The sequence below is a fragment of the Parambassis ranga genome, chromosome 22 (genome assembly GCF_900634625.1).
Source record: "Parambassis ranga chromosome 22, fParRan2.1, whole genome shotgun sequence".
In the NCBI taxonomy this organism is placed as follows: domain Eukaryota; kingdom Metazoa; phylum Chordata; class Actinopteri; family Ambassidae; genus Parambassis; species Parambassis ranga.
The window spans coordinates 1,410,740-1,437,285 of record NC_041042.1 but is presented as its reverse complement, the minus strand read 5'-3'; the positions used below and the strand labels follow the sequence as shown (position 1 = coordinate 1,437,285).

At 47.9% G+C, this 26,546-nt stretch overlaps 3 protein-coding genes across 8 annotated transcripts in view; 2 read left to right on the top strand and 1 right to left on the bottom strand.

Annotated features, from left to right (window-relative positions):
- syne2b (spectrin repeat containing, nuclear envelope 2b) overlaps positions 1 to 1,475 on the top strand; it is a 77,382-nt gene extending 75,907 nt beyond the window's left edge. Inside the window, exon 128 of the mRNA XM_028395971.1 lies at positions 52 to 1,475. Within this exon, the coding sequence (XP_028251772.1) occupies positions 52 to 262 (211 nt within the window). The 3' untranslated portion in view covers positions 263 to 1,475. The remainder of the gene's footprint in view (positions 1 to 51) is intronic.
- On the bottom strand, positions 1,443 to 25,721 carry LOC114427457 (estrogen receptor beta-like). 6 transcript variants are annotated; one of them, XM_028395539.1, is made up of 13 exons: positions 25,612 to 25,721; positions 24,067 to 24,302; positions 23,829 to 23,980; positions 20,824 to 20,951; positions 10,276 to 10,777; positions 9,872 to 10,068; positions 9,676 to 9,792; positions 9,231 to 9,593; positions 6,356 to 6,494; positions 4,117 to 4,250; positions 3,085 to 3,268; positions 2,682 to 2,999; positions 1,443 to 2,571 (listed from the first exon to the last, which is right to left on the bottom strand). In XM_028395539.1, exons 5-13 carry the CDS (start codon positions 10,686 to 10,688, stop codon positions 2,490 to 2,492), a joined length of 1,947 nt encoding a protein of 648 aa, XP_028251340.1. In that variant the 5' UTR covers positions 10,689 to 10,777; positions 20,824 to 20,951; positions 23,829 to 23,980; positions 24,067 to 24,302; positions 25,612 to 25,721; the 3' UTR covers positions 1,443 to 2,489. The 6 variants fall into 6 exon arrangements, with proteins under 6 accessions (XP_028251340.1, XP_028251341.1, XP_028251342.1 ...); XM_028395540.1 differs by lacking the exons at positions 20,824 to 20,951; positions 23,829 to 23,980; positions 24,067 to 24,302; positions 25,612 to 25,721 and adding an exon at positions 17,005 to 17,300; XM_028395541.1 differs by lacking the exons at positions 20,824 to 20,951; positions 23,829 to 23,980; positions 24,067 to 24,302; positions 25,612 to 25,721 and adding an exon at positions 16,953 to 17,000.
- On the top strand, positions 25,040 to 26,248 carry timm9 (translocase of inner mitochondrial membrane 9 homolog). The gene is made up of 4 exons (XM_028395570.1): positions 25,040 to 25,111; positions 25,451 to 25,501; positions 25,588 to 25,683; positions 25,850 to 26,248. Exons 2-4 carry the CDS (start codon positions 25,463 to 25,465, stop codon positions 25,982 to 25,984), a joined length of 270 nt encoding a protein of 89 aa, XP_028251371.1. The 5' UTR covers positions 25,040 to 25,111; positions 25,451 to 25,462; the 3' UTR covers positions 25,985 to 26,248.
- Positions 26,249 to 26,546: the final 298 nt, after the last annotated feature.

The window sequence follows — 26,546 nt, the reverse complement described above, 5'->3', positions numbered from 1 at the left end:
AACGTCTTCTCTGTCCTCTCTGAGCGTCCTCCACCTTGTGTCTCCGTACAGGGAGGAGCGCCGGGACTCGTCCGCGCACCGACCCTTCTTCTCCCGGGTGCTTCGAGCGGCCTTCCCGCTGCACCTGCTCTTCCTGGTGCTGCTGGTTCTGGCCTGCTTGGTGCCTCTGTCTGAGGAGGACTACAGCTGCATGCTGTCCAACAACTTCGCCCGCTCCTTCTACCCCATGCTGCGCTACACCAACGGGCCGCCGCCCACGTGAACACCGGCGCGCACCGCGGAGCTCAGGGGCGGCTGGCGCACGTCTCCAGGACTGAACACCTGAACAGGTAAAAGGCAGCTTCCAGGACGAAGCGGCGCCGCCTTCATGTGACGGAGCTCCCGACTCTGAAACCTATTTAACTGTATTTATTGTTCAGCAGAAGAAGCCATATCAAGGTTGTTTTTTATGTAGATGTGACATCCCAGCTCCACTGAAGACAAACCTCTGTAAGATTTATTTTCATATCTATATTTTGTACTTTCATCAGAGTGGTTTAGAAGAGCTCAGCACTGCAGCTGTCTGCGCTGTGTTTCATAGGCGTACTGTAGCACATTTTTTACAGAAAACCTGCTGCTGTAGATGAACAGATGAAGAGGACGGCGGTGACTCGTCTGCACGCGCCTTCCTTTAACCAATCATGTTGTAGAGAACAGGAAGTCGCACCATTCAGAGTTTCTCACTTTAAAGCTACACTAAACAGTTCGTACTTATTTGGCTGCAATGCTAGCATGTTAGCCTTGTTAGCATGTTTGTGTCCAACACATTTCAACCAAAACAACTGGACTGAAGATGAAAAAAATCCACGAGTCCAGCTGTCTCCATTGAAACGTCCTGGACGTGACCTGGATGAATGAGAGCATCCACAGACATGTTGTTAGCTTCTTATATTGTTATAGCCTCACCTAAGGTTTTCTGAGATGGCTTTAGAGAGCTCAATGCTAAGTATGCTATGCTAACCGAGCTTCTCATCTACACTGTTCTTAATCATACACTCCAACAAAAGTGGTTCCGTATCGGCAACCCAACAGTAAGCTAAATGCTAAGTATGAAATAATATGATCAGACTATTCAGTAATAAATAACCACAGCTGACATGTTAGCTCAAAGTAAACATGGCATTGAACCAGCAGCCAGGTCCGGCACAATGCTTCAGTGCAGGGAGCTCTCATCAGGCTACATTTTAACAGTGTTTCAGTCATGACCGCTAACAGCTAACTGTGTTTTCTAAGGTTCTGTTTGCAGCCGTGAAGTAAAAATCTGTTGCTTAACGAAGCTTTAAATACTCAGCCCTGCAGTCGTCAACATGCCAGAGCTGAATGTAGCTGTCGGAGCACAATCACGGATGTTATTGATCCCAGTGTACAAAGTGTCCGCCCCACACAAACCAACCACAGCAAAGTGTGTAAAGTCTGATTTATTTTGTGAGTTCTTATTTATGGGATGTATAGATTGTCACATTTGTTTGACAATAAACCGTGTTTGCCATGATGAGCTGTGTGTGTGTGTGTGTGTGTGTGTGTTTACTGTATCACCGGGTTAGACGGGACTGTGTGTCCATGCGTGTACAAGCCACAAACACCAGCAGAGAAACTGTGAACATACATCTGTCTATAATGTGGCACCGAGGCTGAGTTTACTCTGGAACACAAGCGGCACGTTTCACCTCAGTGACGCCTCATCCAGCCCTTCACTGAGGAGGAGGAGGAGGCGGGATGTTCCCTGACTGCCATCCAAAACAGGCCCTGAAGGTTTCTACATGTGGAAGAAGACGGATGGTTCGAGGACTGACGGCCAGCAGCTCGACTGCCAAGAGCCTGTTTTCTACAACGTCCTCTAAAAGCACAGATGTGTCCTCTGCTGATTCTGGGCCTTATGAACATAATATGAAGGCGATGCTAAAGCTATATGCTAACATTAGCATGTCAAGCAATCTGTAGCCACACAGCGACATCGCTACGTTTGACAATGTTAGCACGTCAATTAAAGACATTTATAACAAGCTAACAGGCTAATGTGCACGCTGTCTAATTAGCATGTCCAAGTCCTTTTTTTTTTTTTTTTTTTTTAGACGCGTCGCTTCATGTCGCATAAACTCAGCCTCAGTTTGATGAACAGAGAAGAAAGTTAACAGTCATTGTTAAAGGCCACATATGCTGCTGCTTCAACTGAGAGGAAACACCGAGAGAAACACCACAGAGTGGGACAGAGACAGCCGAGCGGACGGGTTGTTCTTCAGCAATGTGAAAAAAGATACAAATACTGTCTATCAAAAGGAGCCGAGCGCCCTGCTGCACGCTCACACAAATACTCACGTGCACACAAAAATGTACATTCCATCAAAAAAGTGTTTAAAGACTAAAAACAACTTTACCTCACAACAACACTGTGTGTGTGTCTGTGTGTGTTTTTCCTTTGGGGGGGGGGGGGGGGGGGGGGGACCGGGTTGTCACTCCATGACAACCCGGTCAGGGATGATGTAATCCACAGAGGGGCCCGCATCCAAAGTCCACTGCTCCACCGGGACGTAGCTGTGAGAAGAAAGGACAGAGTTTACATGAAGGACTCAACGGCTTCCACTAAACACTCCTTCCTTCCTCACTTCCTTCCTCTCACATTAACTTCAGTGTATCAGACTCACTCGTTGCTGTCGATGTGAGCTCCCCCTAAAGTCGGAGGCGGGGCTGTGGAATGGAGGGGCGGAGCCTGCAGGTGTTGGTCCAGGATGGGGCGGTCGTCAGGTCCGTGTGGAGACACGGCGGCGTTGGCGGCGGTCTGTTCGCAGCCCGGCGGCGGGGGGTACGCTTGCTGGTCAGAGAAGGTGTCAGAGCCCGGGGACGACGAGGACGTCTGACTGCTGCTGCCGGACGTGTTGGCGTCCAGCATCTCCAGCAGCAGGTCGTACACCAGCACCACGTTCTTCCTCTTCATGGTGGACAGGTGGTCCATGCCTTTGTTACTGCACACACAGACCACAGCGGACAGAGTCAGGACAGAGACAGGGAGGAAGCGGCCTTGTGTGCTTCCTCCATCGTGGCGCGTACCTGACATGGCGGATGTGGGACAGCAGCATGGTGAGGTGGCCCAGGCGCAGCGTCTGCTGCTGAGTGGACAGACCCAGTTTGGAAATGGCCCAGACCAGCGCGTCGATCACAGAGTCCAGGAGGCGCAGCAGCTTCTTCCTGCTCTCCAACTCCTCCGTGGTCTGCGGGGAGCGCGTGCACAAATCTGCAACACACACAGCAACATTACTTCATGTAGGCTGTCTGCCCACCTCCTCCCACCTCCTCCCACCTCCTCCCACCTCCAGCCGAGGACAGACTCCAAGGTTCCAACCAGATCCATAAATCTCAGGAAAAAATCCTCCTGAATTTCTCTCCAGCTCGCTGCAGCAGAGTCAACAGAGAGCCTGCCAGACAGGCCTGTGTGTGTGTGTGTGTGTGTGTGTGTGTGTGTGTGTGTGTGTGTGTGTGTGTGTGTGTGTGTGTGTGTGCAGGCAGAGAGGTCAGTCACCTCCGTCAGATCTGTACAGTGTCCGTTCAGGGGGGCACTGTGACCTCAGCAGAGGTCAGAACCAGCAGAGGTCAGGGACCAGTCTCAGGATGATCAGTAATGCCGACGGAGTCAAGTTTAAATGATTAATTGACTTTACAGTGACTCATTTCCTGCTCGTTTTCAATAAATATTGATGACCATTTCTGGAAACATTCAGGCAAGAACAGGAAGAGCTTAAAAAACTAATCACTGCTGAATAATAAATAACTCTAACAGCAGAGAAACAGTAACCTATCACTGTATTCAAGTCAAACTTCTCCAACCTGCAACAAACTTTTCTGCACTTCCTCAGGTGGCCACCTGATGGTCCCACTTTCTGACGGCTAACACGCTAATGGATGCTAATTGGACAGTTCAGATTAGGACTGATGGAGGCAAAGAGGTGGAGCATGAGTGGGTTGCAACATAAACAGGAAGTGTCTGATCAGACACACCAACCAGCTGTCACTCAAAGCTGATAAGAGCAGATATGAGCCTGCTGTCAACGACCCAGGATGGAACAGGGCTTCAGTAACACTCACTGGAGTTGAGGAGGATCATGGCCTTCAGACAGACGTACTCCTCCCGCTGCAGCTTCAGCTCACGAAACCGAGAGGTGGCGGCCAGCAGCATGTCGAAAATCTCCATGATGCCCTCCACACACTGTCCCTCCTCCCTGCAGAGACACAGAGACCAGAGAGGAGACAAACAGTCAGAGAGGACTGAGAGACGAGGAAGAGGACAGAGGAGGACGGAAAGACAACCGGCTCTGTTATCTGGGAGGATGAGGAGCACAAAACGGACAGAATACACAATCAACTTCCTGACGGTCCTTGAACGCATCATGTGTGACATTTAACGCAGTCCAAAATCTCACAAAGAACAAAGGTAAAAGTTTCAGTACAAACTAAAAGTCCTGCAGGCTGATAAGGTAGCTCTAAAAATACCACATCGTACCACAAGGTGGGGCGAGTGAGTCAGAGTCTCCAGTCAGAGACACTTGACAACCAACAGGAAGTCCCTGAATGAAACCATCAATGGAAGGGGGGGCTAAACAGATTAGCTTAGCAACTCAGTATCTCAGTCATCTTGCCGCCCCTCCTGTCCTCTGACCGCTTCCTGAGGCAACTTTCACCAAAACACCGTCCCTCGCTCTGAAAACTGAGAGGCTGGATGACATCCAGACATCCAGGATGTCTCCCTGAGCGGTCCAGAGGCCGACAGGCTGACAGTAAGGCCGTGTTATGAGAACACATCAAGGCTAACCTAAGCCTATAGTGATAGTTTCCAGGGCAGTGTGCAGGGAAAGGTCAAACAGCCCACCGCTGTCACAATGAAAGCCCTCACTGCGGCTTCACATAAAGCTGCTAAACGTAAGAAAATTAAAATTAAAGCTGCAAGCAGCGATGACGGGCCCTCGCAGTCCGCGGGACTCGCTGCCGCTACCTCCCCTATCATCCCACGTCCTCTCTCCACTAATACAGGCACGGGCTGTGGTCGGCAGGGCAGAAGAGTACACCAAAACACACACATACAAAAGATAGGACCTCCGGCCAGTAGGTGGCGCAGTTACTGTAGCATAGCAGCATATCAGTGCGTGCAGAATCAGATGTTCAGCATGACTGTAAAGTTTCATCCACATAGGATGAAGTATGAGGGAGATACAGCCACAAAAACGTCTATTTCCTGTGTGTTGGCGAAGGGTCAACTTCGTGGCGGCGCCACAGCCAGACCGTATGACGAAGTGCTGCGTTTTTGATAACTTTTGGTCCTTGATCCCTTAAGGGCGAGCACACCAATTTTTAGCCGTATCAAGCAATTCCCCTAGGAGGAGTTCGAGAAAGTGCGGGGTGAGCAAATTGGAACATGGCGGTGTTTTTTCAAAATGGCCGACTTCCTGTACATCGTGTACCGACTTTCAGGTCTGTAGCACTTGCGGTGAATATTTTCACACTTTAGGGGGCGCTGCAGAGCCATGCAGCCACGCAGGACGCCAGCTGATCTCTGTCTGAATACCTGAGTGATTCTGCACACACACTCTGCCTGCAGACAGGACGGAGTGTGTGTTTTGTGCTGCAGAGACCAATGAACCATGCTGTGTATAAATAAATAAAGTTTACATTAATGTTAATGAGGTTGACAACATAAACATGCTGATCCCAAAACATGGTTTGCTTTAACTTTAAAATATGGGCTCATGTGCTTCATTATAGTTTCACTTTTAAAGTCACTGAGGATGCATCGCTGAGCGGAAGCAGCCTCTAGTGGCTGTTTGAGGAACTGCAAGAGCCCTCATAGACCCCCATGCTGACATATTACAGCAGACACAAACATGTTTACAGCCTGATGCGGTACCTGCTGCTCTGAGCTCTGCTGCCGGTGTGGAGGCCGCAGCCTCATTACAGGCGAGTTTACCGTGGAAACAAAGGGTGAGCGGCGGTGCCAGGAACAGGCGAGTGCTGTTTGAGTTGAAGGTCAGTGTGGAAGGAACAGCGGCTGATAAAAAAGACTTTCTGGCAGGAAAATGAGTCGCCGCTTCAGGAGGATGGGAAGATAAACGTGCAGCTGATATCTGCCGTGTGAGAGCCGACTCCCTGTTCTGTTATTGTTTGATGTCCAGTCATCATCTGAGCGTAACAATGTGGGAAGATTAACCAGCTGCTCACATCCACAGAAAGAAGTAACACCTCAGACAGAGGCCGCGGCCTGCGTTCACCTCAGACCCTCACACCAGCCTTCATCAGTGTCTGCAGGTGGTGTGAGTGTCTGAGTACCACCCACCTGTTGAGCTTGAAGTCTGGAGAGAAGATGAGTTTTCCAGGGTGATCCACAGACCTCCACATCAGGCCCAGCATCAGGATCTCCAGCCAGCAGCACTTCAGCAGGTGGATCTGGTCTGTGAGACTCAACTCTACGAAACCTGAGAGCAAAAATACAGACACAGACGCATTTAAATCTGAGTTTCTGAAGAGTCGTGATGTCCACCCATTTCTGCTGGATGGCTACACTCCATCCCCAGTTACCTAAAGATCTTAAAGCCTTAACAGTGACAGGCGGCCGCTGCCTCAGCTCCATGTATGCTCCACATCTTTTGCTCATATTTGGGAGCTGGGTGGTGGCAATTTACAGTTACACCGTCCGAAACTTTAAAATATGACAAATGTTTCTGTTTTAACAGTTAATGCTGCAGGTTTTTAAAAGAACAATAAAAGAGGGTTTTGGTTTTGGGTTCGGGTAACATTCACCTCAGAAATAAATATTCCTCTCCAGCCTGCAGATATGAACCCATAATATTATAAAATACACTGAAAATGCACAGGAAGAGTCTGAATCCTGTAAAATAATAAAACTCCTGGCACCGACGAAGAAACTGAAAAGTTACTGCTCCTAATTCTGTAACAATGACATCACTGAGGAGCCGCGATGCTCCACAGCTCACCTGTCGGCACCTTTTAGGTCTTTTATAAAGCAGACAATGCAGACTCATTTTCACTTCTGTCTGAGTGCAGACGAAAAAGTCAGGAATCAGGAAAAATGGTCCTTAAAAGGAAAAAAAAACATCTGGGAAGATGCTTCAAAAACCTGGGAGTCTTTGTGATCCCGTCACATTAACACCTCTGCTGAGGAGATACCTGCTGGGCTGAACACTGGAGGAGAGGAAGAGGAGGAGGAAGAGGAGAGCAGACAGAGTGCGTTTTCAGCCTGCTAGTAGTAGTAAGAGGAGGAGAGGACGAGGACGGAGGAGGAGGAGAGCCAGCCAGCATGTCGGGGCTGCACTGTTTGTTTATGAAGCATCGCCTGCAGCACATCAGCACCTTGTGTTCACTGTGATGCTGACAAACTGACCTACAACCTCAGCACTGAAGCTGTAACCTTACCCTGACCTTAACCTTCAAACGTCACACATGTAACCGCTAAAAAGCTAATCTGATCCAACGTGATGCTATAACTCTCACTGAGTGTTTACAAAATCTGATTAAAGTTGTTGAAATGTTCACAATATTATGAAAAACAAAGTTTGACTCCGTGCTAGCTTTTTCTGCTAACACAGACGAACCACTCACTGTCAAAATACTAAGTGATTAGCTGTGTGGCTAATAGCTTGTTAGCTTGTTTTCTATGTAACGCTATCACACAGGTAATACTGTCCGAGTCTGAACTGTAACATCAGATTAATGCTAATGTTGCTAAGTTATAGCTAGCTAGATAACAGCCTCTGCCTCTCGGGGTTAATGTTTAGTTATATATGTAACATAAAAAACATTCATAACATGACACCATTGGCCACAATAATACAATAATACTGTATGTGACTGTATCGAAGTCTCGATCTGGAGTTTTTCACCGATCCTAACATTAGCTAATTAGCATTAGCTGTGAATTCCAGAGTGTTTTGTTTTATCGTGCGAGCGGTTCGTTGGTGTTAGCAGGTAAGCTAGCAGGTAAGCTAGCATCAGGCACAAAGTAGCGACTTCCGGCTTTTTACATTTTACCGTGTCTACTGTTTTGTGTACATATTTTGTCATTTAACACTACTACATATTCAAACTGCGATGTTTGTGTGCTTTTTCCTACTTTTTACGGTGCTTGGGTTGAAGAGCCCGGTAAGGGGCCGTGACCGCTGGCAGCTTCCACACAGTGCGGGCGGACTGATACACCGGTGAGAGGACCGGAGGGGGCGCTCCGTGCTCGGTAACAACAGGTGCTGCTAACTCGGGACATGTTCACGACAAGAAGCGCGTTTGCGGTCCCGACGTGGAGCTTACTGCTCTCGGACTTCGGATCCGTGTCGTTTGCCGTCCGTTCATTGCTCCGACCGGTGCAGCGAACGCAGCGTGTGACGTCATCCGCTGACTGCCGACCTGCTGCACACTTAAACATCCGGGGACCTCACGTCCCCAGCACAAACTCCTCCACTGCGCAGGCGCGACCGCATCCCAGAGATGTAAAGAACGAAGAGCGGAGCTTTTTTCTAACATTTCACACAAATACGCACCGTTAAAAGCCTCCTACAGTGTGTTTACCTTCATGACTAAGTCTTTATCAATCTGTGTATTTATTAATATGACACTTTATTGTTTTCTCCCATGGTTCTTTGTTTAATGCTGAAGGTCTGATGCTCTTATTTTGCATGCAGTAAGTGTTCATTGGATAAATCTTTATTTCCAGAGGCTGAGCGTCCCTGAAGGTGAATTAAAGTGGGCTCACTGGCACAAACAGCACATTTTCGTAAAAATTGTGTAAAAGACTTCACATGAAAACACTTCCTGTGGCCTTTCTAGATAGATAGATAGATATTTACTTTATTTATCCCCATGGGGAAATTAAGTACTGTGAACCTGTGTTTCTGTGAAAGATATAAAGATACTGCTGGTATATCCTGGTAGAGACATATGACTGTAACTGTACCAAACATCAGCTCTCCATCTTTCATATTCACAGAGCAGTGATGCAGAGAAGCTGGACAAATGTTTGTGTTTATTGGTTTTCTGCCATTTTTATTCTTTGATCACGCCCAGACTGTTCCAGATAGGACAGATTTGATTATATTTCCTGTTTCTATGTGAAAAGTTAACCCTGTGCAGCAAACAGCAGATTCCTACAACACAACAGCTGAAACTTCACTTCCTGTTACTTCATGTCACAGAGGTCTTACCGGGGATCTTCTTGGCCCAGCTGATCATGAGGACGAGCTCCTTGTCTGCCAGGTTGGTGAGCGACGTCATCATGCTGGCCTCAGTGAACGGCTTCTTCAGGTCCTCCATCAGGTAGATCTCCGGCGGCTCCGCCTCCATGATGCGGCAGATGAACTCCTCCGGGCTCATGGCCAAGGGGCGCGGGTGGCTCCCCCCCTGAGGGAAGGGGGCAAGCGGCGAGAGCGGCGCCCCCAGGTGGAGATGCCGCTGAGCCCGAGACCCCAAACCGACCCTGACCAGACCCCGGCCCGCCACGTCCCGAGGCTGGAGGCCTCCGCGGCGGTGTCTTGCTCCGCGGTAGCTGCAGCGCTCACGCCTCACACCTGCAGAGAGGAGAGAGCAGCTGAAACGAGTTCCGTCATTTCTACCATCAGACCTCGGTCCTCAGAAGAAGAGGACACCTACCACACTTCATCATGCCCACTTCATAGCATTTGCGCAGGCGGCAGGCCTGGCAGCTCTTACACCGGTTCTTGTCGATGGTGCACTGATTGGTGGCGGGGCAGATGTAGTCGTTGTGTCCTGATGACAGAAGAAAAGAGGAACATTTCACTTCCACTGCTGGGAAAACAAACATGGCGGTCACAGAGAGAGGCCGCACCCTGGATGCTGCGCTTGAAGAACGCCTTGCAGCCCTCGCAGGACCACACGCCGTAGTGGTACCCAGAGGCGTAGTCGTGACACACGGCGCAGAAGTGCATGTCAGCTTTCCCCGCAGCAGCCGAGCACGCCGAGGCTTTCACCCCGTCCGCCCTGTCCTCAGACTTCTTCAGCAGCTTGTTACAGCTGATGATGGAGCTGCAGGAGGAGACAGGGGACATCAGACAGGACACGTCTCCAACAGACACATACAGACCTTATAATACCGGACATGTGTGTGTGTGGAGGACAGGACTTTTAGTTTGTACTGAGTCCAGTTGGAGTGAACTCTGTATGTTTGTGTGTATTTTTTAAACTCGTCTTTTATTTTAGGGTCCAGGTTTCGTCCACTCGTGTCCGTCCTACCTGCCGGGGTTGATGCTGTGGACTTTGGGTTCCAGCCAGGCGGTGTGCGGGCCCGGCTCGTTGTAGACCAGCGGCTGAGTGCAGTGCAGAGTCAGCGACTGCATGTTGGCGTGACCGTGGGAGGGCCAGAAGGAGGAGGGGCTGGGGGGAGGGCAGCTGTCGCTGATGGCCGCCTGGGTGTAGCTCAGCATGGACGGGCTGTAGAAGGTCAGCGGCCTGTGGTTGTAGTCGTGGCTACTGTCCGTGTACGGAGAGGGGATGCAGACGGTGTGGCCGTCCATGCCCAGAGGAGGGCTGTACATGGCCGGCTGGAGCCTCGGGGAGCTCGGCCTCTCTATGGCCTTGCTGGAGTCCACCTCCTGGAGCTGAAGCAGGGGCAACGTGCTGGCATCCAGCCCGGGGGAGGAGGCCATGTCAGGTGCGGGGGCAGAATGACAGGATGTGCTGAGAGTGATGAAGAAGCTGCTGGTTCCTCTACTGCATGGTCACCTGCAGGCTGGACCTGCAGCAGAGAGGCAGACTTAATGCACAGCTGGACCACCACAAATTACACACAGCTCAACTAGCATGCTAATGTTAGCATTCCCTTTCTGTAAAGTGGCACAAAACATTTTCTCCTCTCTCTCCTTCATCCTCTCTGTCCTGTCTCCCTCTTCTTCTCCTCCTCTCGGCCGACTGTCAGCAGGAAGCTTCTCCTTATGACTCGGGTCCTGTTTAAGGTTTCTTCCTGTTAGTTTCTCCCTGCTCGCTCAGGGGTTCAGGTCTCTGTGAAGCACCATTCGAAAATTTTGACTGTATAAATAAAATGTAACTGAATTCAAATTTTAAAATGCTGAGAATAAATCTGCACAACAATTTGGAGACAAATAACTCAACACTGTGAGTCCTCAGCTTCATGAGCTGTTCCACTGCAGAACTACTGGGTCTGTTTTAGCAGGAACTATCCCTGTAGTCCCTCTTTCAGTGTCACACTGGTGCTTCCTTCTCTATGCTGATTAGGCGGTTCAACACTTCTTCAGAGCAGGTTGATTAGGGGACAGTTCCTGTAAAGAGTCGCTGCAGCTCACATCAGTTCCTGAGGTAGAAACACACCTTTTGATTTAACAGAAATGTCCCATTGCTCACTTTGAACATGACAGATGTTTCTGCGTCATGTCATTGTTTACAAAAACACAAGACGTCACAATGGAAGCCTATCCTCTAGCATGACGCTCCGCTAACACTGAGGCACCAGCAGCAGTGTTTCTGTTAGTCAGGGACGCTCAAGAAAACCACATAAAAACAGGAGATAGAGCAACGAGTGAGTCAGAGGACAGAAGCTGCTGCACGTGTGGACGCACGTAAAAACAACTTTCTCACTGCAGGAACCGTCCAGGACAGTATTTAGCAGCACAGCCGCTAAATACCGTGTGGAGCCTCAAAGAGCAGAATCTAAGAGGATCTGTGATCTGTGGTTTTTAGCCAAGTGTGGACACACAGAGACATCAGGTAGCGTGGAGGACTAGAAGCCTGGTCCTGGACTGTTCCTGACAATAAGACCCGGAGCAGCCAGGCCGTGTCACCTCACAGCCGTCGGTGGGTTAATCAGTGCCAGAAGCATCAGCGCAGCAGCTGCTCGCTCTGCAAACATCAACCTCTACAGCCAGCGCATGCAGCACGCTCAACAGCGCCACCTGTGGTCACAAAAAGGTGTGAGGTCACTGCAGCGGCCTGCTGATCAATACCCGAGTCACAGAGGTCAGGTCAAAGCGGCCTGGAGCAAAAAAAACAAAAAAAAAACACCCTTACCTGCTCACAGTGTCCACACACACACACACACACACACACACACACACACACACACACACACAGCAGTGTGATCACACCGTGACTTCAAACACTCAAAAACCTACAAGAAAAACTGAAAACAAGGAAAAACCCTGACAGGAAAGAAAAACGTATGAAACACAAATGTACCAAAAAACAAACAATAATCTCTGGGATTAAAACTATAAATTCAGGAGAGCGAACACAAAGCATGTGATTTCCTTCTTCTCTATAAATAATTTGCTAGCTTGCTAACAGATTAGCATCAGTATTTGATTACGACAAGATCTTCACTGAGCTGTACCTTTGGTACGTAGCGTTTACTTTACTTTGCTTTTTAATCTGAGGGATCAGGAGCGCGGCATCAAAGAAGCGGCTGCGCCCCGCTGTGAGCTGCTGCGGTCCACCGTCAACCGACCATTACTGCCTAAAACTGCTCCGCTAACAGTGAACTAGCCAAAGCCGCCATCCGCCTGGACTTTTGGCAGACTTTGATCCTCGGAGCCGGATCACGTCGGATCATCGTGTCGACCCTGTGTGAGGATGCGGTTTAATAGCTCAGCCTCATGTTAACTATAGAGCTTGATGCAGTGATCATGCATGGAGGCGGTGTGAGTCTGTCAGGCTGTCGCTGAGCTCTGCCGCCCCCTGGTGGCACAAAAATAACTAAAAACCTTAAAAAAAGATGTGCGGTGGCACTTTAAGAAAAACTCCAAACCACTGCGATGAAGGTGGAAGTGTGTAAACTGAAGCGTGGTGAGAGAAGATGGTGACACTTCTCACAGAAAGCAGCGTGCACACACACACAGACACACACACACACAGACACACACACACACACGCATCAGGATGTTGGTTTAAATCTGACAAAGTCAGAGCCAAACATGATCAGAGCTCAGTTTGTACAACAAGCAGCAGGAAATGAAACTGTTCCAGAGAACAAACATCAGTCAATTATAGAGATGATGATGATGTCAGCGGCGGCTGCCTACACACACCCGCGCTGACATTTCACAGCTTTCTACACTGAATGAGAGGAAAAAGGTGAAAGGACTCACCGCGTGCTGCGCGCCGCGTGCAGGCCGTCACACTATGGACATGAATGTTTTGTCACACTGTGCCGAAGTTTGAGCTTTGGACACTCTGGTGTTCATGGCAGCTGTCCACGGCAAACCAGCAGACAGACAACAAAGGGTCAAAGGGCAGCGCTGCCTTTTATTCCACTGCTGCATTCACATGTCACAGGCAGCGTCGCCTTAAAACAAACACAGCGGCTCGACTGAAAATACAGGAAGCCGAGCACACAGCTGGAGGGTGGAGGCTGCCGACGACCAGCTGATGGAATGTTCTGAAGTGTTTTCATTCTGTTTTTATCTTCAGGTTCAGATCATAAAACTAAACAATCAAACTTTATGTGTAGTTACACAAAACGGAAACATCATCCTGACATCATGAGAAGAGTCTTATAACAAGGTGTTTTTATGTTATAACAAGGAGTTATTACAGCTTCATATATGTTATGTGATACAATCGTATAATTATTATGTTAATGTTTTGTTATGATACATTTTTCACACTATAGCATATGATTAAGCTACAATGTCTCCTTTAAAATGATAAACGTAGGATCTACTGACGTCTGATGACACAAATAAACAATCATCAACGCCTGCAGTTCCCCCAGTGTCCACTAGAGGCTGGCTCCAACCCTCACAGACCACCATGTTAACATGTTCAGCGTCACAGCAGAAATAAACCTGTTTACAGCCTCAGCCCTCGAGTGGCCACTCAAGGAACTGCAGCTGGAAAACAGATACAATCCTGATCCCTGTGTACAATCAATACTGTATCAGCTAAATATGCAATAAAGGACTGCATCACAGCGCCCTCTAGCTGAACTGCAGCCTGCTTTAGTGTTTACTTTGCTGCCCCCTAGTGGTCAATACGTTCACAATTTCCAACATACTTTCTATGGAGCTGCCCTCAGGTGGACACTAGAGGAACTGCACTGTGTCAGCTTCATGTTTTAGCCCCACAGAGCTTTAAACAGTCTCTATAATCATCCAATCAATAAATCTGCAGTGATTGATTTAGATTATAACTCAGAATTTTCACTCTGAACCTGGTGAGTTTGGCCCGTCTCTCCGTGGTCTCTGAGAGACTGATGTTGTTCTGTTTCTGGACACCAAACCAGAGAAAATCAGAACATGAATTTCAACATGTCGTTCAGAAATGTTGAAATAAACTGGCGCTGCATCCCGCTCCGTGAATGAACAGCCCAGAGCGGACCTGGAACACCCGGCGGAGTCCATTAAAAAACAGAAAGACATCCATCCCGGGGTCCGTTCACACCGACAATGTGATTTCATCCTGATAATGCGGGGATCTGTGTGTTCTCTCTGAGCGCCACCTTCAGAGGACAGAACGGGTCAAAGTCTATCAAACAGCTTTGTTGGAGCAGCAGTGAAGAACATCAGCGTTTCTCAGCCTTTATATTAAAACATGTTTATTTCCTGTCAGTGGAGCCGGACCTCCTCCCTGCAGGCCGCCGGCCAGCAGCGCATACCAGAACACAAAGACCCCCCAAAAAACCATTAGCCAGCCTCTGTCCCTCCATTCTGAGGGGCCCACAAGGAGCCGCAAGAGAAGGGGCGCGCTGAAAGGGAGAGGTCGGCGGATTACATGGGAGCGGGAGGAGAGGGAGGAGAGGGAGGAGCGGGCGGTGGGGGTGGGGGCATCAGCGGCTGTCAGAGGAGTATTAGAGAGAACCAACAGGCTGATTACAGGATGGTTCAGCCGTCACCTGTCACTGCTGTCTCCACCCGCCTGACAGGTCTGATCATCCACCACAGCTCTACACATGAACGGGTGTAAGTTAATATAATTTAATTAATAATCAAAATTTAATCTAACTATTTACTAATGATCAAGTAATATTAATAATAACATCATGACAAGCTGTGAAAACTCACAGACACATCTGAACACTGTTAATTCTGCTGATGTCACAAGGTAACTTCAACCAATCAGATCAAAGAGGAAACAACCAGCTGCTGAGGCTCTGACAGCTAGCATGTAGCAGCTAGCATGAGGCAGCTAGCATGTAGCAGTTAGCATGAGGCAGTTAGCATGTAGCAGCTAGCATGAGGCAGCTAGCATGTAGCAGTTAGCATGAGGCAGCTAGCATGTAGCAGCTAACATGTAGCAGCTAGCATGTAGCAACTAGCATGTAGCAGCTAGCATGTAGCAGCTAGCATGTGTGTAGAGGACTGTTGTGTCTCTGTGAGGACAATATGAGCATAAAGTCACTTTGACTGAAACAAACTGATCAAAGCAGAAAAGTCTTCATGAAGCAACAGACACAGAACTGACAGCACTTCCTGACTGGACTCTGATTGGACAGAACTGACAGCACTTCCTGACTGGACTCTGATTGGTCAGAACTGACAGCACTTCCTGACTGGACTCTGATTGGACAGAACTGACAGCACTTCCTGACTGGACTCTGATTGGTCAGAACTGACAGCACTTCCTGACTGGACTCTGATTGGACAGAACTGACAGCACTTCCTGACTGGACTCTGATTGGTTCAGGGCTAAGAAAGAAGAAGAGTCAGGAATTGTTGAGCAGCGTGACCTTGAGGAGTTTTTGGCGCCAACCAGAGGAATGCTTTAGAAACGAGCACAGACAGCAGAGGACGGAAGAAAGAGACGTGATCAGAGCCGGAACTCTTATTTCTGGTAACGACAGGACTTCCCTCCATCCTCCCCTGCACACACACACACACACACTCGACTCCCCCACACAGAAGTTGGTGGTGGGTGTAAAAGGAATCTGGTATTTACAGTAAGATCCAGATTATAATGACACAGTGAGCCGTCTCAAGGCTGCAGAGACGTCAGCGCTTGTTGCTGTGATAAAGTCATCGGCAGCCGCCACTAAAGATCACACAGCAGCACGCAACACAAAGACACACAACACAGACACACAACACAAAGACACACAACACAGACACACAACACAAAGACACACAACACAAACACACACAACACAAAGACACACAACACAGACACACAACACAGACACACAACACAAAGACACACAACACAGACACACAACACAAAGACACACAACAAAAGACACACAACACAAAAACACACAATAAAAGACACACAACATAAGACACACAACAAAAGACACACAACACAAAAACACACAATAAAAAACACACAACACAAAAACACACAACAAAAGACACACAATAAAAGACACACAACATAAGACACACAATAAAAGACACACAACACAAAAACACACAATAAAAGACACACAACACAAAAACACACAATAAAAGTCACACAACACAAAAACACACAATAAAAGTCACACAATAAAAGACAGGCACGTCCAGCCATCAAGTCTCATTTTCTTCCAGCAGTGAAGATGTTAAAATAACATTTCATTGAACAAAGTTGCAGCTTCAGTGTCTCAAGTTTCTCAACCAGGAGTGACATTAAAATATCTGCTGATGGTGGCAGAGGCTCTGCAGGACCTCCTCAGACCTCCTCAGACCTCCTCCTCAGACCTCCTCAGACCTCCTCCTCCTCACACCTCCTCAGACCTCCTCCTCAGACCTCCTCCTCCTCAGACCTCCTCCTCAGACCTCCATCACTCTTTTCTGCTCTGAACTCTGAACTAAAATCTGCCATCACTCCTCTGTGTGTGTTTGATCCGCTGCAGCTTCCACAAGGAGTCAAACTGTAAAGTTCAACATCAGGAAAATCACACTTTCTGTGCGTTAAACTACACACACGCGCTCAACACGTGTTTTAACCCATTCTGCGCAAATCACTGGACCTCAAAGCCGCACCTGTCACTGCGCCTTCTCCTCCTGCGGAGCTCTGATGGTTCGTGTCACTAACCTGTCACTCAGTGACCAGAGGGGGACATCAGCTGCTGCTGGAGCTGGTCCGCGCTCCGCCGCGTCACAGCCGAGCGCAGAAAACACAAAGAAACTACAAAGAACGCGCAAAAGTGGAACTACAAACACGCGCTCATTCCTCCGCGTGTATTCCCTCCGAGAATTCTTCAGCCTCTCCTGGAGTGTCATTAATATTTCTTCCTCTCTCTCTCTCTCTCTCAGGTTTGAGGTTTGCCGGAGATGGAGACGTCACAGGCCACGCCCACAGCGTTACGCACAGAGAGGCGGGACGCAGACTTTACAGCAGCGGTCCCCAACCTTTTTTGCACCACGGACCGGTATCATGTAAAACAATACTTTCACGGACCGGCACAGAAAAGAAAAAAAAAATTTCTCACTTTCCCAGCAATGAGGCGGTCCCATCTAGGGATAATGGGAGACATGACACCCGAAGTGTGTTTCTTATGTCCAGTCCACTCCGTAATTTTGTTTTGGCCGTCATTAATTACTTCTGTCCTTCTTGTTCATGTTTTCTTCCATGGCTTGTCTTTTAATGCAGGGTGCTCGGTCTCGCAGTTTTGAAGGCTTCGTTGCCTCATTTGCGAGTCTGTCGCCACATCACTCAGAGCGGACTTGGTGTGTGAGAATCACCTGTTGCAATAAATCCGTATTTTAAATAGGACTCCTGATATAGTCTTTTAAATGCAGGTTTCTTTTTCTTTGAAGGGGTAGACTCCTCTTCTTCTGTCTCCTCGTTAGGCCTTTTCCCCTTTCCGAAGAAGCTCTCCAAAGACGTTTGTTTTTTTTTCATTTTTGCTGCTTGTGGGCTTAATTTTGGGGCCGTATCCCGTGACCGAGACAAGCGTCTGGGCAGGTGCTTAAAGGCACAGGCGGATGAATCTGATCGATTTATAAATGAAACAGCTGTCAGACTCAGATAATGAATAATATATGTTTTGCTCAGTCTTTCTGTGCGGCCCGGTACCAAATGACCCACGGACCGGTACCGGTCCCCGGCCCGGTGGTTGGGGACCACTGCTTTACAGTGAACACAGAGCAAGAGCAGAACATGCAGCGTGCTCACTTTGTTTTCATTCTGAGAGGACGAAAACAGCCAGAGCACGAAGTCTGTCCGCTGGGTTAATGATCAACAAACTACCAGACTGGACACACGGACAGAGGACACACAGAGAGAGGACACACGGAGACAGCTGCCAGTCAGAGATCATCGAAGAACTCGAAGTGTTAACAACAAAACAAACACAATTCAACCAAATGATCCAAAAAGTGCAACAAAAACCACAACAACACATAGAAGGTGCAGCCAGGGAGTGTTTCCAGGGGACCCCAAAGACTGACGGACCTGAGCAGGAGTCACATGCAGAGGTTACGTCCGTCACTTTTTGGGGTCCCCCTGGAAACATGTCCCACCACAGAGGACGTGTGTGTTAATGTGTTGACCTCCTGTGTCTACCTGCATGTTTTCATGAATAAAATCATTTCGTGACCTCAGCGACCTCCGTGACCTCTGCTCCTGTTACCACACCCTGCTCCGTCCCTTCAGGATGTTCCTGCCACACTTCACCTCCTTCAGGTCCTGTGCTGCGCTTCCTCCTGCTGCCACTTGGGGTCGCTGATGTACAGCAGCAGCCGTGTGCTGTCAGTGATCAGACAGACAGATTTACTTTTTATTTGACATTTTTTAACCCGTCTGAAAGGTCGTCCCGCTGCTGTACAGACGTCTCATCGCCGTCTTGTTTTATTCATTTTTTTGGGTCAGTCAGTTCAGCTGGATCCTCTCACCGTCAGCTCTCTGTTAACTCGAGCTTCTGTGACATTTTTTAAATAGTTTCTGAGGCCAGAAGGGCAAATCAGACAGAAATCAGCAACTCTGAGCCGAGGCGACGGAGCTGCCGTTACAACCCAGACGCAGTCACACAGCGTCTACTGAATCAAACCCTGCAGCAGCAGGTCAGGCGGGGGCAGAAACAAAAAACTAACTCTGACTTCACTGCTTTCTCATAAATGAGTGACTTTTTAATTGGAACAGTTCTAAATGACTCTGGCCAATGTTCAGGTTATAAAAACCTCCAATAAGTCACATCTGTCATGTTTAATCTTCATCAGTGTCCACTCTTCGTTCATTTATTGATGTTTACACATGAAGGTTCGTGTGCTTTACGTCAGAACTTCGAATATTTATAATTTATTATATGACCGATGGAGCTTCGAGTGTCTGAACATGAATCCTGACTCACAGAGACAGTTATTATTATTATTATTATTGACAAAGACACACAAACAAACAGGAGGTCTGTTGTTATATAGTGCTGTTTATCTGCTTCCTGTTTGATGTGAGCGTGTGTGAACGACACCAACGAAGAAGAAGAGCAGCAGCTTCGTCACAGATCAATGCTGCGTTCTAAAGTCCTGGATCCTTCCTCTGCTTCAATTACCCCCTGATAATATTAGATACCACGCACACACATGCACACACACACACACACACACACACACACACGCACACAGACACATACACACACAGACACACACACACACACACACACAGTTTGATGCGAGGCAGCAGCTCCAGATCCTGAGTGAAGGGAGGAACTCTGTGTTCCCTCTTGTGTCCTCTCCTCTCCTTTAGCCTTTGCTCCAGAGACCAGCGAGAGAAAAAGATAAATGTGTGCCCCCCCCCACTGGGAAAACTCTGAGAGTGAGAGTGTGTGTGTGTGAGTGTGAGTGTGTGTGTGTGTGTGTGTGTGTGTGTGTGTGTGAGTGTGTGTGTGGACTCTTCTGATGCAGCTTTCACCCAAATGTCTTTCTTTCATTCCTTTCTTGATTAATCAGGTCTGCGTTGGTTTCAGCGGGCCTCAGCGCTCCGGCTGCTGCAGTAATGACAGGCTGGGGGGGGGGGTCCGGGTCCCGGCGCTTCCGTCCCTCTGTGGCCTATTACTCCTGTAATAGAGTGAATACGCAGCTGCATGCGCTCTGAAGTGCGGCTCAGGTTGGGTCGGCAGCGGACTGATGAGGTGCTTCATCTGCACAGAGCAGGAAACCAATCACCGGAGATCAGCAGCAGCGAGCGCTGAACGCCACAAACAGGAAGGACTGCAGCTCGTGCCGCCGTCTTTAGATGGTTTCCCTCTCCGCTAATGTTGGCAGCTAATTCTGCGAGTTCTGTTGACTAACTCTGTTGATTGTGTTACCTTCACTTCTTCACTTGTGGCTCGCTAAGATAACCAACCAATCAGCAAAGACACAGAGGTGCAGTTCCTCCAGTAGCCACTTGATGGCGGCTCCACGGGCGAGTTGTTTTATCACACAGAACCAACATGGAGGCCGTTCTCAGACACTGTAAGCTAACTTCAACCAATCAGCTCACAGACAGGCTGCTAATGATCTCTGACCGCTAGCATGTAGCAGTTAGCCAGTGTGTAGAGGGAAATATGAGCATAAAGTCACTTCAATAAAACACTCTGACATCACTTCCTCACAGGATGCTGATTGGTCCAAACCAGCCATGGTCAGAGTCCTGCTGCCGTTCAAAGTAAGAGCTTAGACCCTCTGACCCGTACTTCCTGTACTGGCTTTCACAATAAAAGTGTGACAGGAAATGCATCATGTTTGTACGTTATGTGTGTGTCTCTGAATGTAAACACAAATACGAAACAAAGATCCAGCTGAGAGCGGGTCAGGTGATCAGAGGGGGGGGGGCTGATGAAAGGCTTTTACTGCAGTATTACTGGGTTACACTGTAAAAGATGACTGATCCTGGAGCTGTGTGGGAGTGTGGAGGAGCTGCAGCACAGGTTACCTTGAACTCTTGTACCTTCAGTCCTGTGGAAATCCCTGAATTCCCTGGCAGGACACCGGGCTGCGTTCTTATGGCCGTTTCTGTGGAGCGCGGTGGAGGACCGCTCAGACGTCTGGAAGCTCAGGATTCTTTGGAGGAGGAGAAACACCAGAGAGGGATTCAAATTATTTACAGCTGAAAAACAGCAGAAGCCTCTGAAACCAAAACAGGAAGTTTGAGACTGCAGCTCCTCCAGGGTCCACTAGAGGCCTGGCTCCAAACCTGGGTCAGTCTCCTCAGACCTCCATGTTAAAGAGTCCAACATGGCAGCAGAAATAAACATGCTGACAGCCTGGTACAACGGCCCAACTGACTGAAATACAGAGGACCAGTGGAGGCTGTTCAGCGCTCAGCGAGTCAAGCTGAGTCCTGTTCTATAGAACAGACTTCATTAATCCCTTTGGGACGGTCCCTCAGGGGACTTTGGGTTTGCTGGGTTTCCTCTGACATGCCCGCCGTGTGCTCCTCCCTGCAGTGTGTCTTTGCCGGCATAACACGCACCGCCGCCGGACTCCAGAGCAGTGGAGAGAGACGAGTCAGGCTTCTCCATCTGGCACCTGACGGACGAGTCTGGGTTTGGTGGTTGTTGAGACCGGTTCTTGTCTGACACTGTTCCCAGGTCTGTGGGAACCGTTTGGGGGTCGGCCCCTTCCTGTTCCAACACCACTGCACACCACAGGTCCACAAAGGGGGACCCCAAAAGTGACGGACCAAGCAGGGAGCCAATATATATCTGTCAGAAGGATGCGTTCAGGAGGTTAAAGTGATGGAGCCCGGCCTGTTCCGTCACTGTTTGAGGTCCCCTGGAAACACAGCGGCTCGCTGCTCCTTTCTGTGATTTCTTTTTTTTTCTACTAATTACAGTATTATAAATGTTTATGATCCTCCAGGTGGAAAAAAGAATCATAACTGGACTAAAAGCACACGTTCTCCTCCACCTGTTGAGTCACCACCAGGCTTCATGTGTTTGTTCCACACGACCTCAGCTGGGAGGTTTTTTAGAGACGAAGGCTTTCAGTGGTAATTTACAGTGGAGTGTTCTCAGCATCTGAGAACACTCCACTGCAGTAACACACACACACACAGACACACACAGACGCACACAGTGACTGTGTGAAGGTCCACTCCATGAAATATGGTCATAAAACCTTGGCCCACCTCCAATCAAAAGGCTCATATCTGAGCAGCTGTTTGCAGCAGGGACACATTTAAAGGCTCATTACACCAAATCAAACCTTTTAGATGCTGCTTCAAAGGTTAATTTTTAACCCTTACACTGTGAATAAAGATGGACACACAGCCTAGCATATGGAGGCTGCGCCTGACTCCACCTAACTCTAAAGGTGGATAAATTCCAACCGCAGTTCCTCCAGTGACCACAGGAGGGCTGGCTCCAACAGTGAGTCAGTGCTCACAGATGTCTACACAGACGGCAGAAATAAACATGTCAAGAGTTTTAAGGTGGTGCAGCCTCCACCTCAGTGCCCATATTTGGATTACTTGGGGAGGTGGGCGGAGTCAAGACGGCGGCATCATCAGAAGTTCGTATCCAACACGATGTGCTGTTCTAACTCTGTGAGGATGCGCTCACCTTCAGAACCAGCCCTCCTGTGGTCACTGGAGGAACTGCAGTTGGAATGTCCGGCTTTGGTCTCCATTGATTATGAATCAGTGGTATTGATCCATATCTGCAGCCCCATGCAGGACGGAGAAGCTGTGCGGAGGCTTCGCCGCCTTCCTGCTGGAACTTTTCCGTCTGTGTGATCAGAGTCTTGAAAGTTTTTCGGGTTTTTCTGAACATCTTATCTGCTTCGTCTCCACATATAAACTCAGCCGATCATTTAGTCTCATTAATTCCAGGCCTGATACAGTAAACAGAGTTTTATTAGAGCGCGGCACTGAAACCGGAGAGGAATGTTTGCTGACTTTTAATAAACGCTCTCTTAAAATCCTCCAGGCTTTACGGGGGGAGGCGACGGCTGAATATTCTAATACTTCTCATTTGACTGCGGCTTTATTGGTGAGCCTGCCGTCCAAAAAGTGCAGGTTTTTATTAGACAGCTTCTTTTTCTCCTCAGTCTGAGCTGACACTTTAATGCAGCTTCCTCCTGCCTCAAAGCAACCACACTATTCAGCTCCAACCTTTTTCTTGTTGGCGCTGCTCCACTCGTGACAATGGAACAGGAGGAGGTTAATATAAGTTTGGCGGTGGGAGACGTACAGTCAGAGAGGTCTGCACTCTGGTTTTTTTATTTTTTGCTCTTCATTGTTCTCTCGTTGCACAAAAGAAACCTTTCAGCGTCCAGATGTGATGGAAAATGAAATCCAGAGTAAAAACAGGAAGGAGCAGGCGAGATGATCGACGGGTCCGTGCATCATGTGACTGTATCTCACACACACACACACAAAGTGTCTGTAATGCAACACAAACCAGCTGCTTCTATTAACACATGACAACAGGACACACAGCGTTACAGCCACGTGTAAAGAATTGATCATATATGAACGGACAGGAGGAAACTTTCCCACATTTATCTTGTAAAGTCTTTTAAAAATGGACATAAATGAAACAACACTAAATTTGTGAATTTTCATCACCATGGTAACAGAAGAGGAGTCTGGATATTTATGATAAAAAAAGTAGATTCTGGTTTGAAATCAACGTTGTTACTTATTGATAAAGAGAAACAATAAGTGCAGGTGTTCCACTGAAAGATGTGATTATATTCAGCACACACACACACACACACACACACACTGGAGCTTGGTGGAGACAGGTGTGTGTGTGTGTGTGTGTGTGGAGGCACAATGGTGCCATCTGTTGGTGGGAACATGGCGGCTCAGATCAGCAGGCTGAGTTTTTACTTTAGTCATATTTCACTGTGGTTTGTCATTAATCAATAATCTTTGTTAACCTTTGATTGATTGGTTCTTTGTACTGAGGAATAAGGTGAAGTTTTCCTTACCTAGAAAAGCAGCAGACGCTCCGACGTGTTCCTACAGAAGCCCTGAATGGACAAACGGCGGCTTTACAGCCTCTCATGTCCGTGTGACTGCGGTCAGCTTGTTGCAGTCTGCCCCCTCACCACCAGGTGGCACTGAACCCTCCACACAGACCCTTTAAACCAAACAGGAGAGAATGAGATTTTATCACTGGCAGCAATGCCTGAAAAAAAAAGAAAGATGGAGGATAAGATCACTCACGGCCGGATACCATGACAACACAGAGTGGATCTGATTTTACAGTAAGATGACGACCATCAGCAGCATTTCTGAGCTCCTTCATGATTACTGAACCTGCTGCCTCCGTTCACCCGCCGCCGCCAGCAGAGGACGGCCTGTTCCTGCCAGGATAAACGCATGGCTGCTTTCTAGGAATCAGCTTGCAGAGATTCCCAGAATCCCTCCATGAAGCCTCACCCACCTCCCTGAATATTCACCTTTATAATGCAGAGTACACACACACAGACACACACAGAGTAAAACAGTGTATTATTGTTCCACCTGTAATTATTAACAAAAAGTTAGAAACCTTTTAAATGATGCTGGTTCTTATTCACTGTCTCCATGGTAACCATCATAAACTCTGCCTGATAACATCATAAATGTTCAGACAACCCTAACACTGACTGAGTGAAGAACCGTCCAGAACAAAGAGGAAAATGTTTGTGTAGAAAAAGGTTTTGACCATTTTTAATGTTATAATATCAATATAATATAACGCTGCTGGGGTGTGATGGTGACATCTGAGGAGATCACACGTTTTGAGTTAAGATAAAAAAAATAGATCCTCTAAAGCTGTTTTACAAATTACTGCTGAGAACGAATTGTTATTAAATAAAATAAAAATGTGTGTGATGTTTATTTTTTAATAATAATATTAAACCTTTTAAAATCAGAAATGATTTCGTGTCAGGTGGGAACTTCATGTTTTCAGACATTTGTACCGCACGGAGTGTTTTTCACTGATGGACCGTCCGAGCTTTGGTTTCTGACCTCAACATTCGTCACATTTTTATTTTTAATGTTTAAACAGTTTAACCATTTTTAATAAAACTGCATCGATATACATATAATATATGATTTATTCTGTTTTAGATTTATGTTATTTGTGGGTTTTAATTTTACTATTTTCCATTAATGGTTTCCGGTAAAAAGTGTCGAATCTGCGGGGCGGAATCTCTCCGCGCTCACATGCCCTTCAGTCCGCAGCAGGAAGGATTTTCACAGCAGCGCAGACGGACTGGAGGTAAAATAACCATGAATTCTGCTTTTTATTCAGACTTTAGCACCCAGCTGCAGTCTGCAGGCAGCTGCTCAGGAGGCGGAGGGAGGACATTTATCAGAGAAAAGCAACGAATGGCGAAAACGTGGAGCTAGCTCGGCTAGCTGTTAGCTTAGCAACAGCACAGACTGTTTAGCACAAATGTTGTTTTCTCTGTCGGACTTATTTGATCGGACCTTTTAAAACAGTAGTGTTCTGTTCTGACTGGATCATCAGAACACATCCTCACTGCAGAACCTTTAACAGGAAACGAGTTATGTTGAATATTTTGCTGCGCTGATTGAAACTGTGTTTCACCCCCAGAGAGTCTGAATCATGGCGGTGCAGGTGTCCGAGTCAGACCAGATCAAACAGGTGAGTTAGTTTGAAATGTTAAACTACTGAAAACGGTCGTTTTTAAGCAGAAACAAGCAGCTGAGTGAAGTTTGTGTGACCCGCAGTTTAAGGAGTTCTTGGGGACTTACAACAAGGTGACGGAGAGCTGCTTCATGGACTGCGTCAAGGACTTCACCACCAGAGACGTGAAGCCAGAGGAGGTAAACCTGCGACAACAGCAGACTGTTGATGTTGTTTCTGCAGCACAGGAAGCAGAAAGCTCTTCCTCAGCTCTCTGAACTCTGTCGCCCTCTTGTGGCTCTGTGAGCTTTTAAAAGGTGTTTTGTTTTGTTTTGAGTTGATCCTTGTTTGTTTGTTTGTTTGCAGTCGAGCTGCTCGGAGTCCTGCCTGCAGAAATACCTGAAGATGACGCAGCGGATATCGATGCGCTTCCAGGAGTATCACATCCAGCAGAACGAGGCGCTGGCGGCCAAAGCCGGGCTGCTGGCACAGCCGCGCTGAACGGGCCGGCAGTAGAGACTCTGAAAAACGGCTCAGAGGGCCCCGACACGTTTCTGTGCTGAACAGGTTTCCCTGAACTCAACTGGACTCACAACACTTCTGTCAGAGCATCATGGGAAACGTAGTTCTGTACCGTCTGTACAAAAACGGTGGAATTATCCTTTAATATGGATTCTCCTGAGTTTTGTGTTGAATTATTCTTTTGTAATTGTTACGTTGATCTGATGTCGAGTTTGTGCAAATAAATCCAAAAGAAGACAAAAACCGTTTTACACCATTTATCCTTCACATATCAATCGTACACGAGCGCCGCAGATCTGAGTCTTCACCCTCTACTGAAACCGTTTCACTCATTAGTCTGCATGAAATCACCTGATACTATGATGATCGTACCTTCAAAACAGAAACGGACAACTTTCCAAAAACCATTGAATGTATCATTTGTCTCAGTGTGCGGCTGATCTGAGGTTCAAAATCCTGAGCTTGTGAGGAGCACCTGAAGGCGCGGTGGCTGCAGAGCTCTGAAATGAGACGCGGCCGCAGAGTGGAAACATATTTAAAA

Excerpts from the sequence above, each read along its gene's own strand:
- LOC114427457 (XM_028395539.1), bottom strand. The coding sequence starts at position 10,688 with ATGGCCTCCTCCCCCGGGCTGGATGCCAGCACGTTGCCCCTGCTTCAG. Across the intron at positions 4,251-6,355 it reads CCAGACTTCAAGCTCAACAG|GGAGGAGGGACAGTGTGTGG; the intron begins GTGGGTGGTACT and ends GTGTCTCTGCAG. Across the intron at positions 3,269-4,116 it reads CATGATCCTCCTCAACTCCA|ATTTGTGCACGCGCTCCCCG; the intron begins GTGAGTGTTACT and ends TGTGTGTTGCAG.
- timm9 (XM_028395570.1), top strand. The coding sequence starts at position 25,463 with ATGGCGGTGCAGGTGTCCGAGTCAGACCAGATCAAACAG. Across the intron at positions 25,502-25,587 it reads AGTCAGACCAGATCAAACAG|TTTAAGGAGTTCTTGGGGAC; the intron begins GTGAGTTAGTTT and ends TGTGACCCGCAG. Across the intron at positions 25,684-25,849 it reads GAGACGTGAAGCCAGAGGAG|TCGAGCTGCTCGGAGTCCTG; the intron begins GTAAACCTGCGA and ends GTTTGTTTGCAG.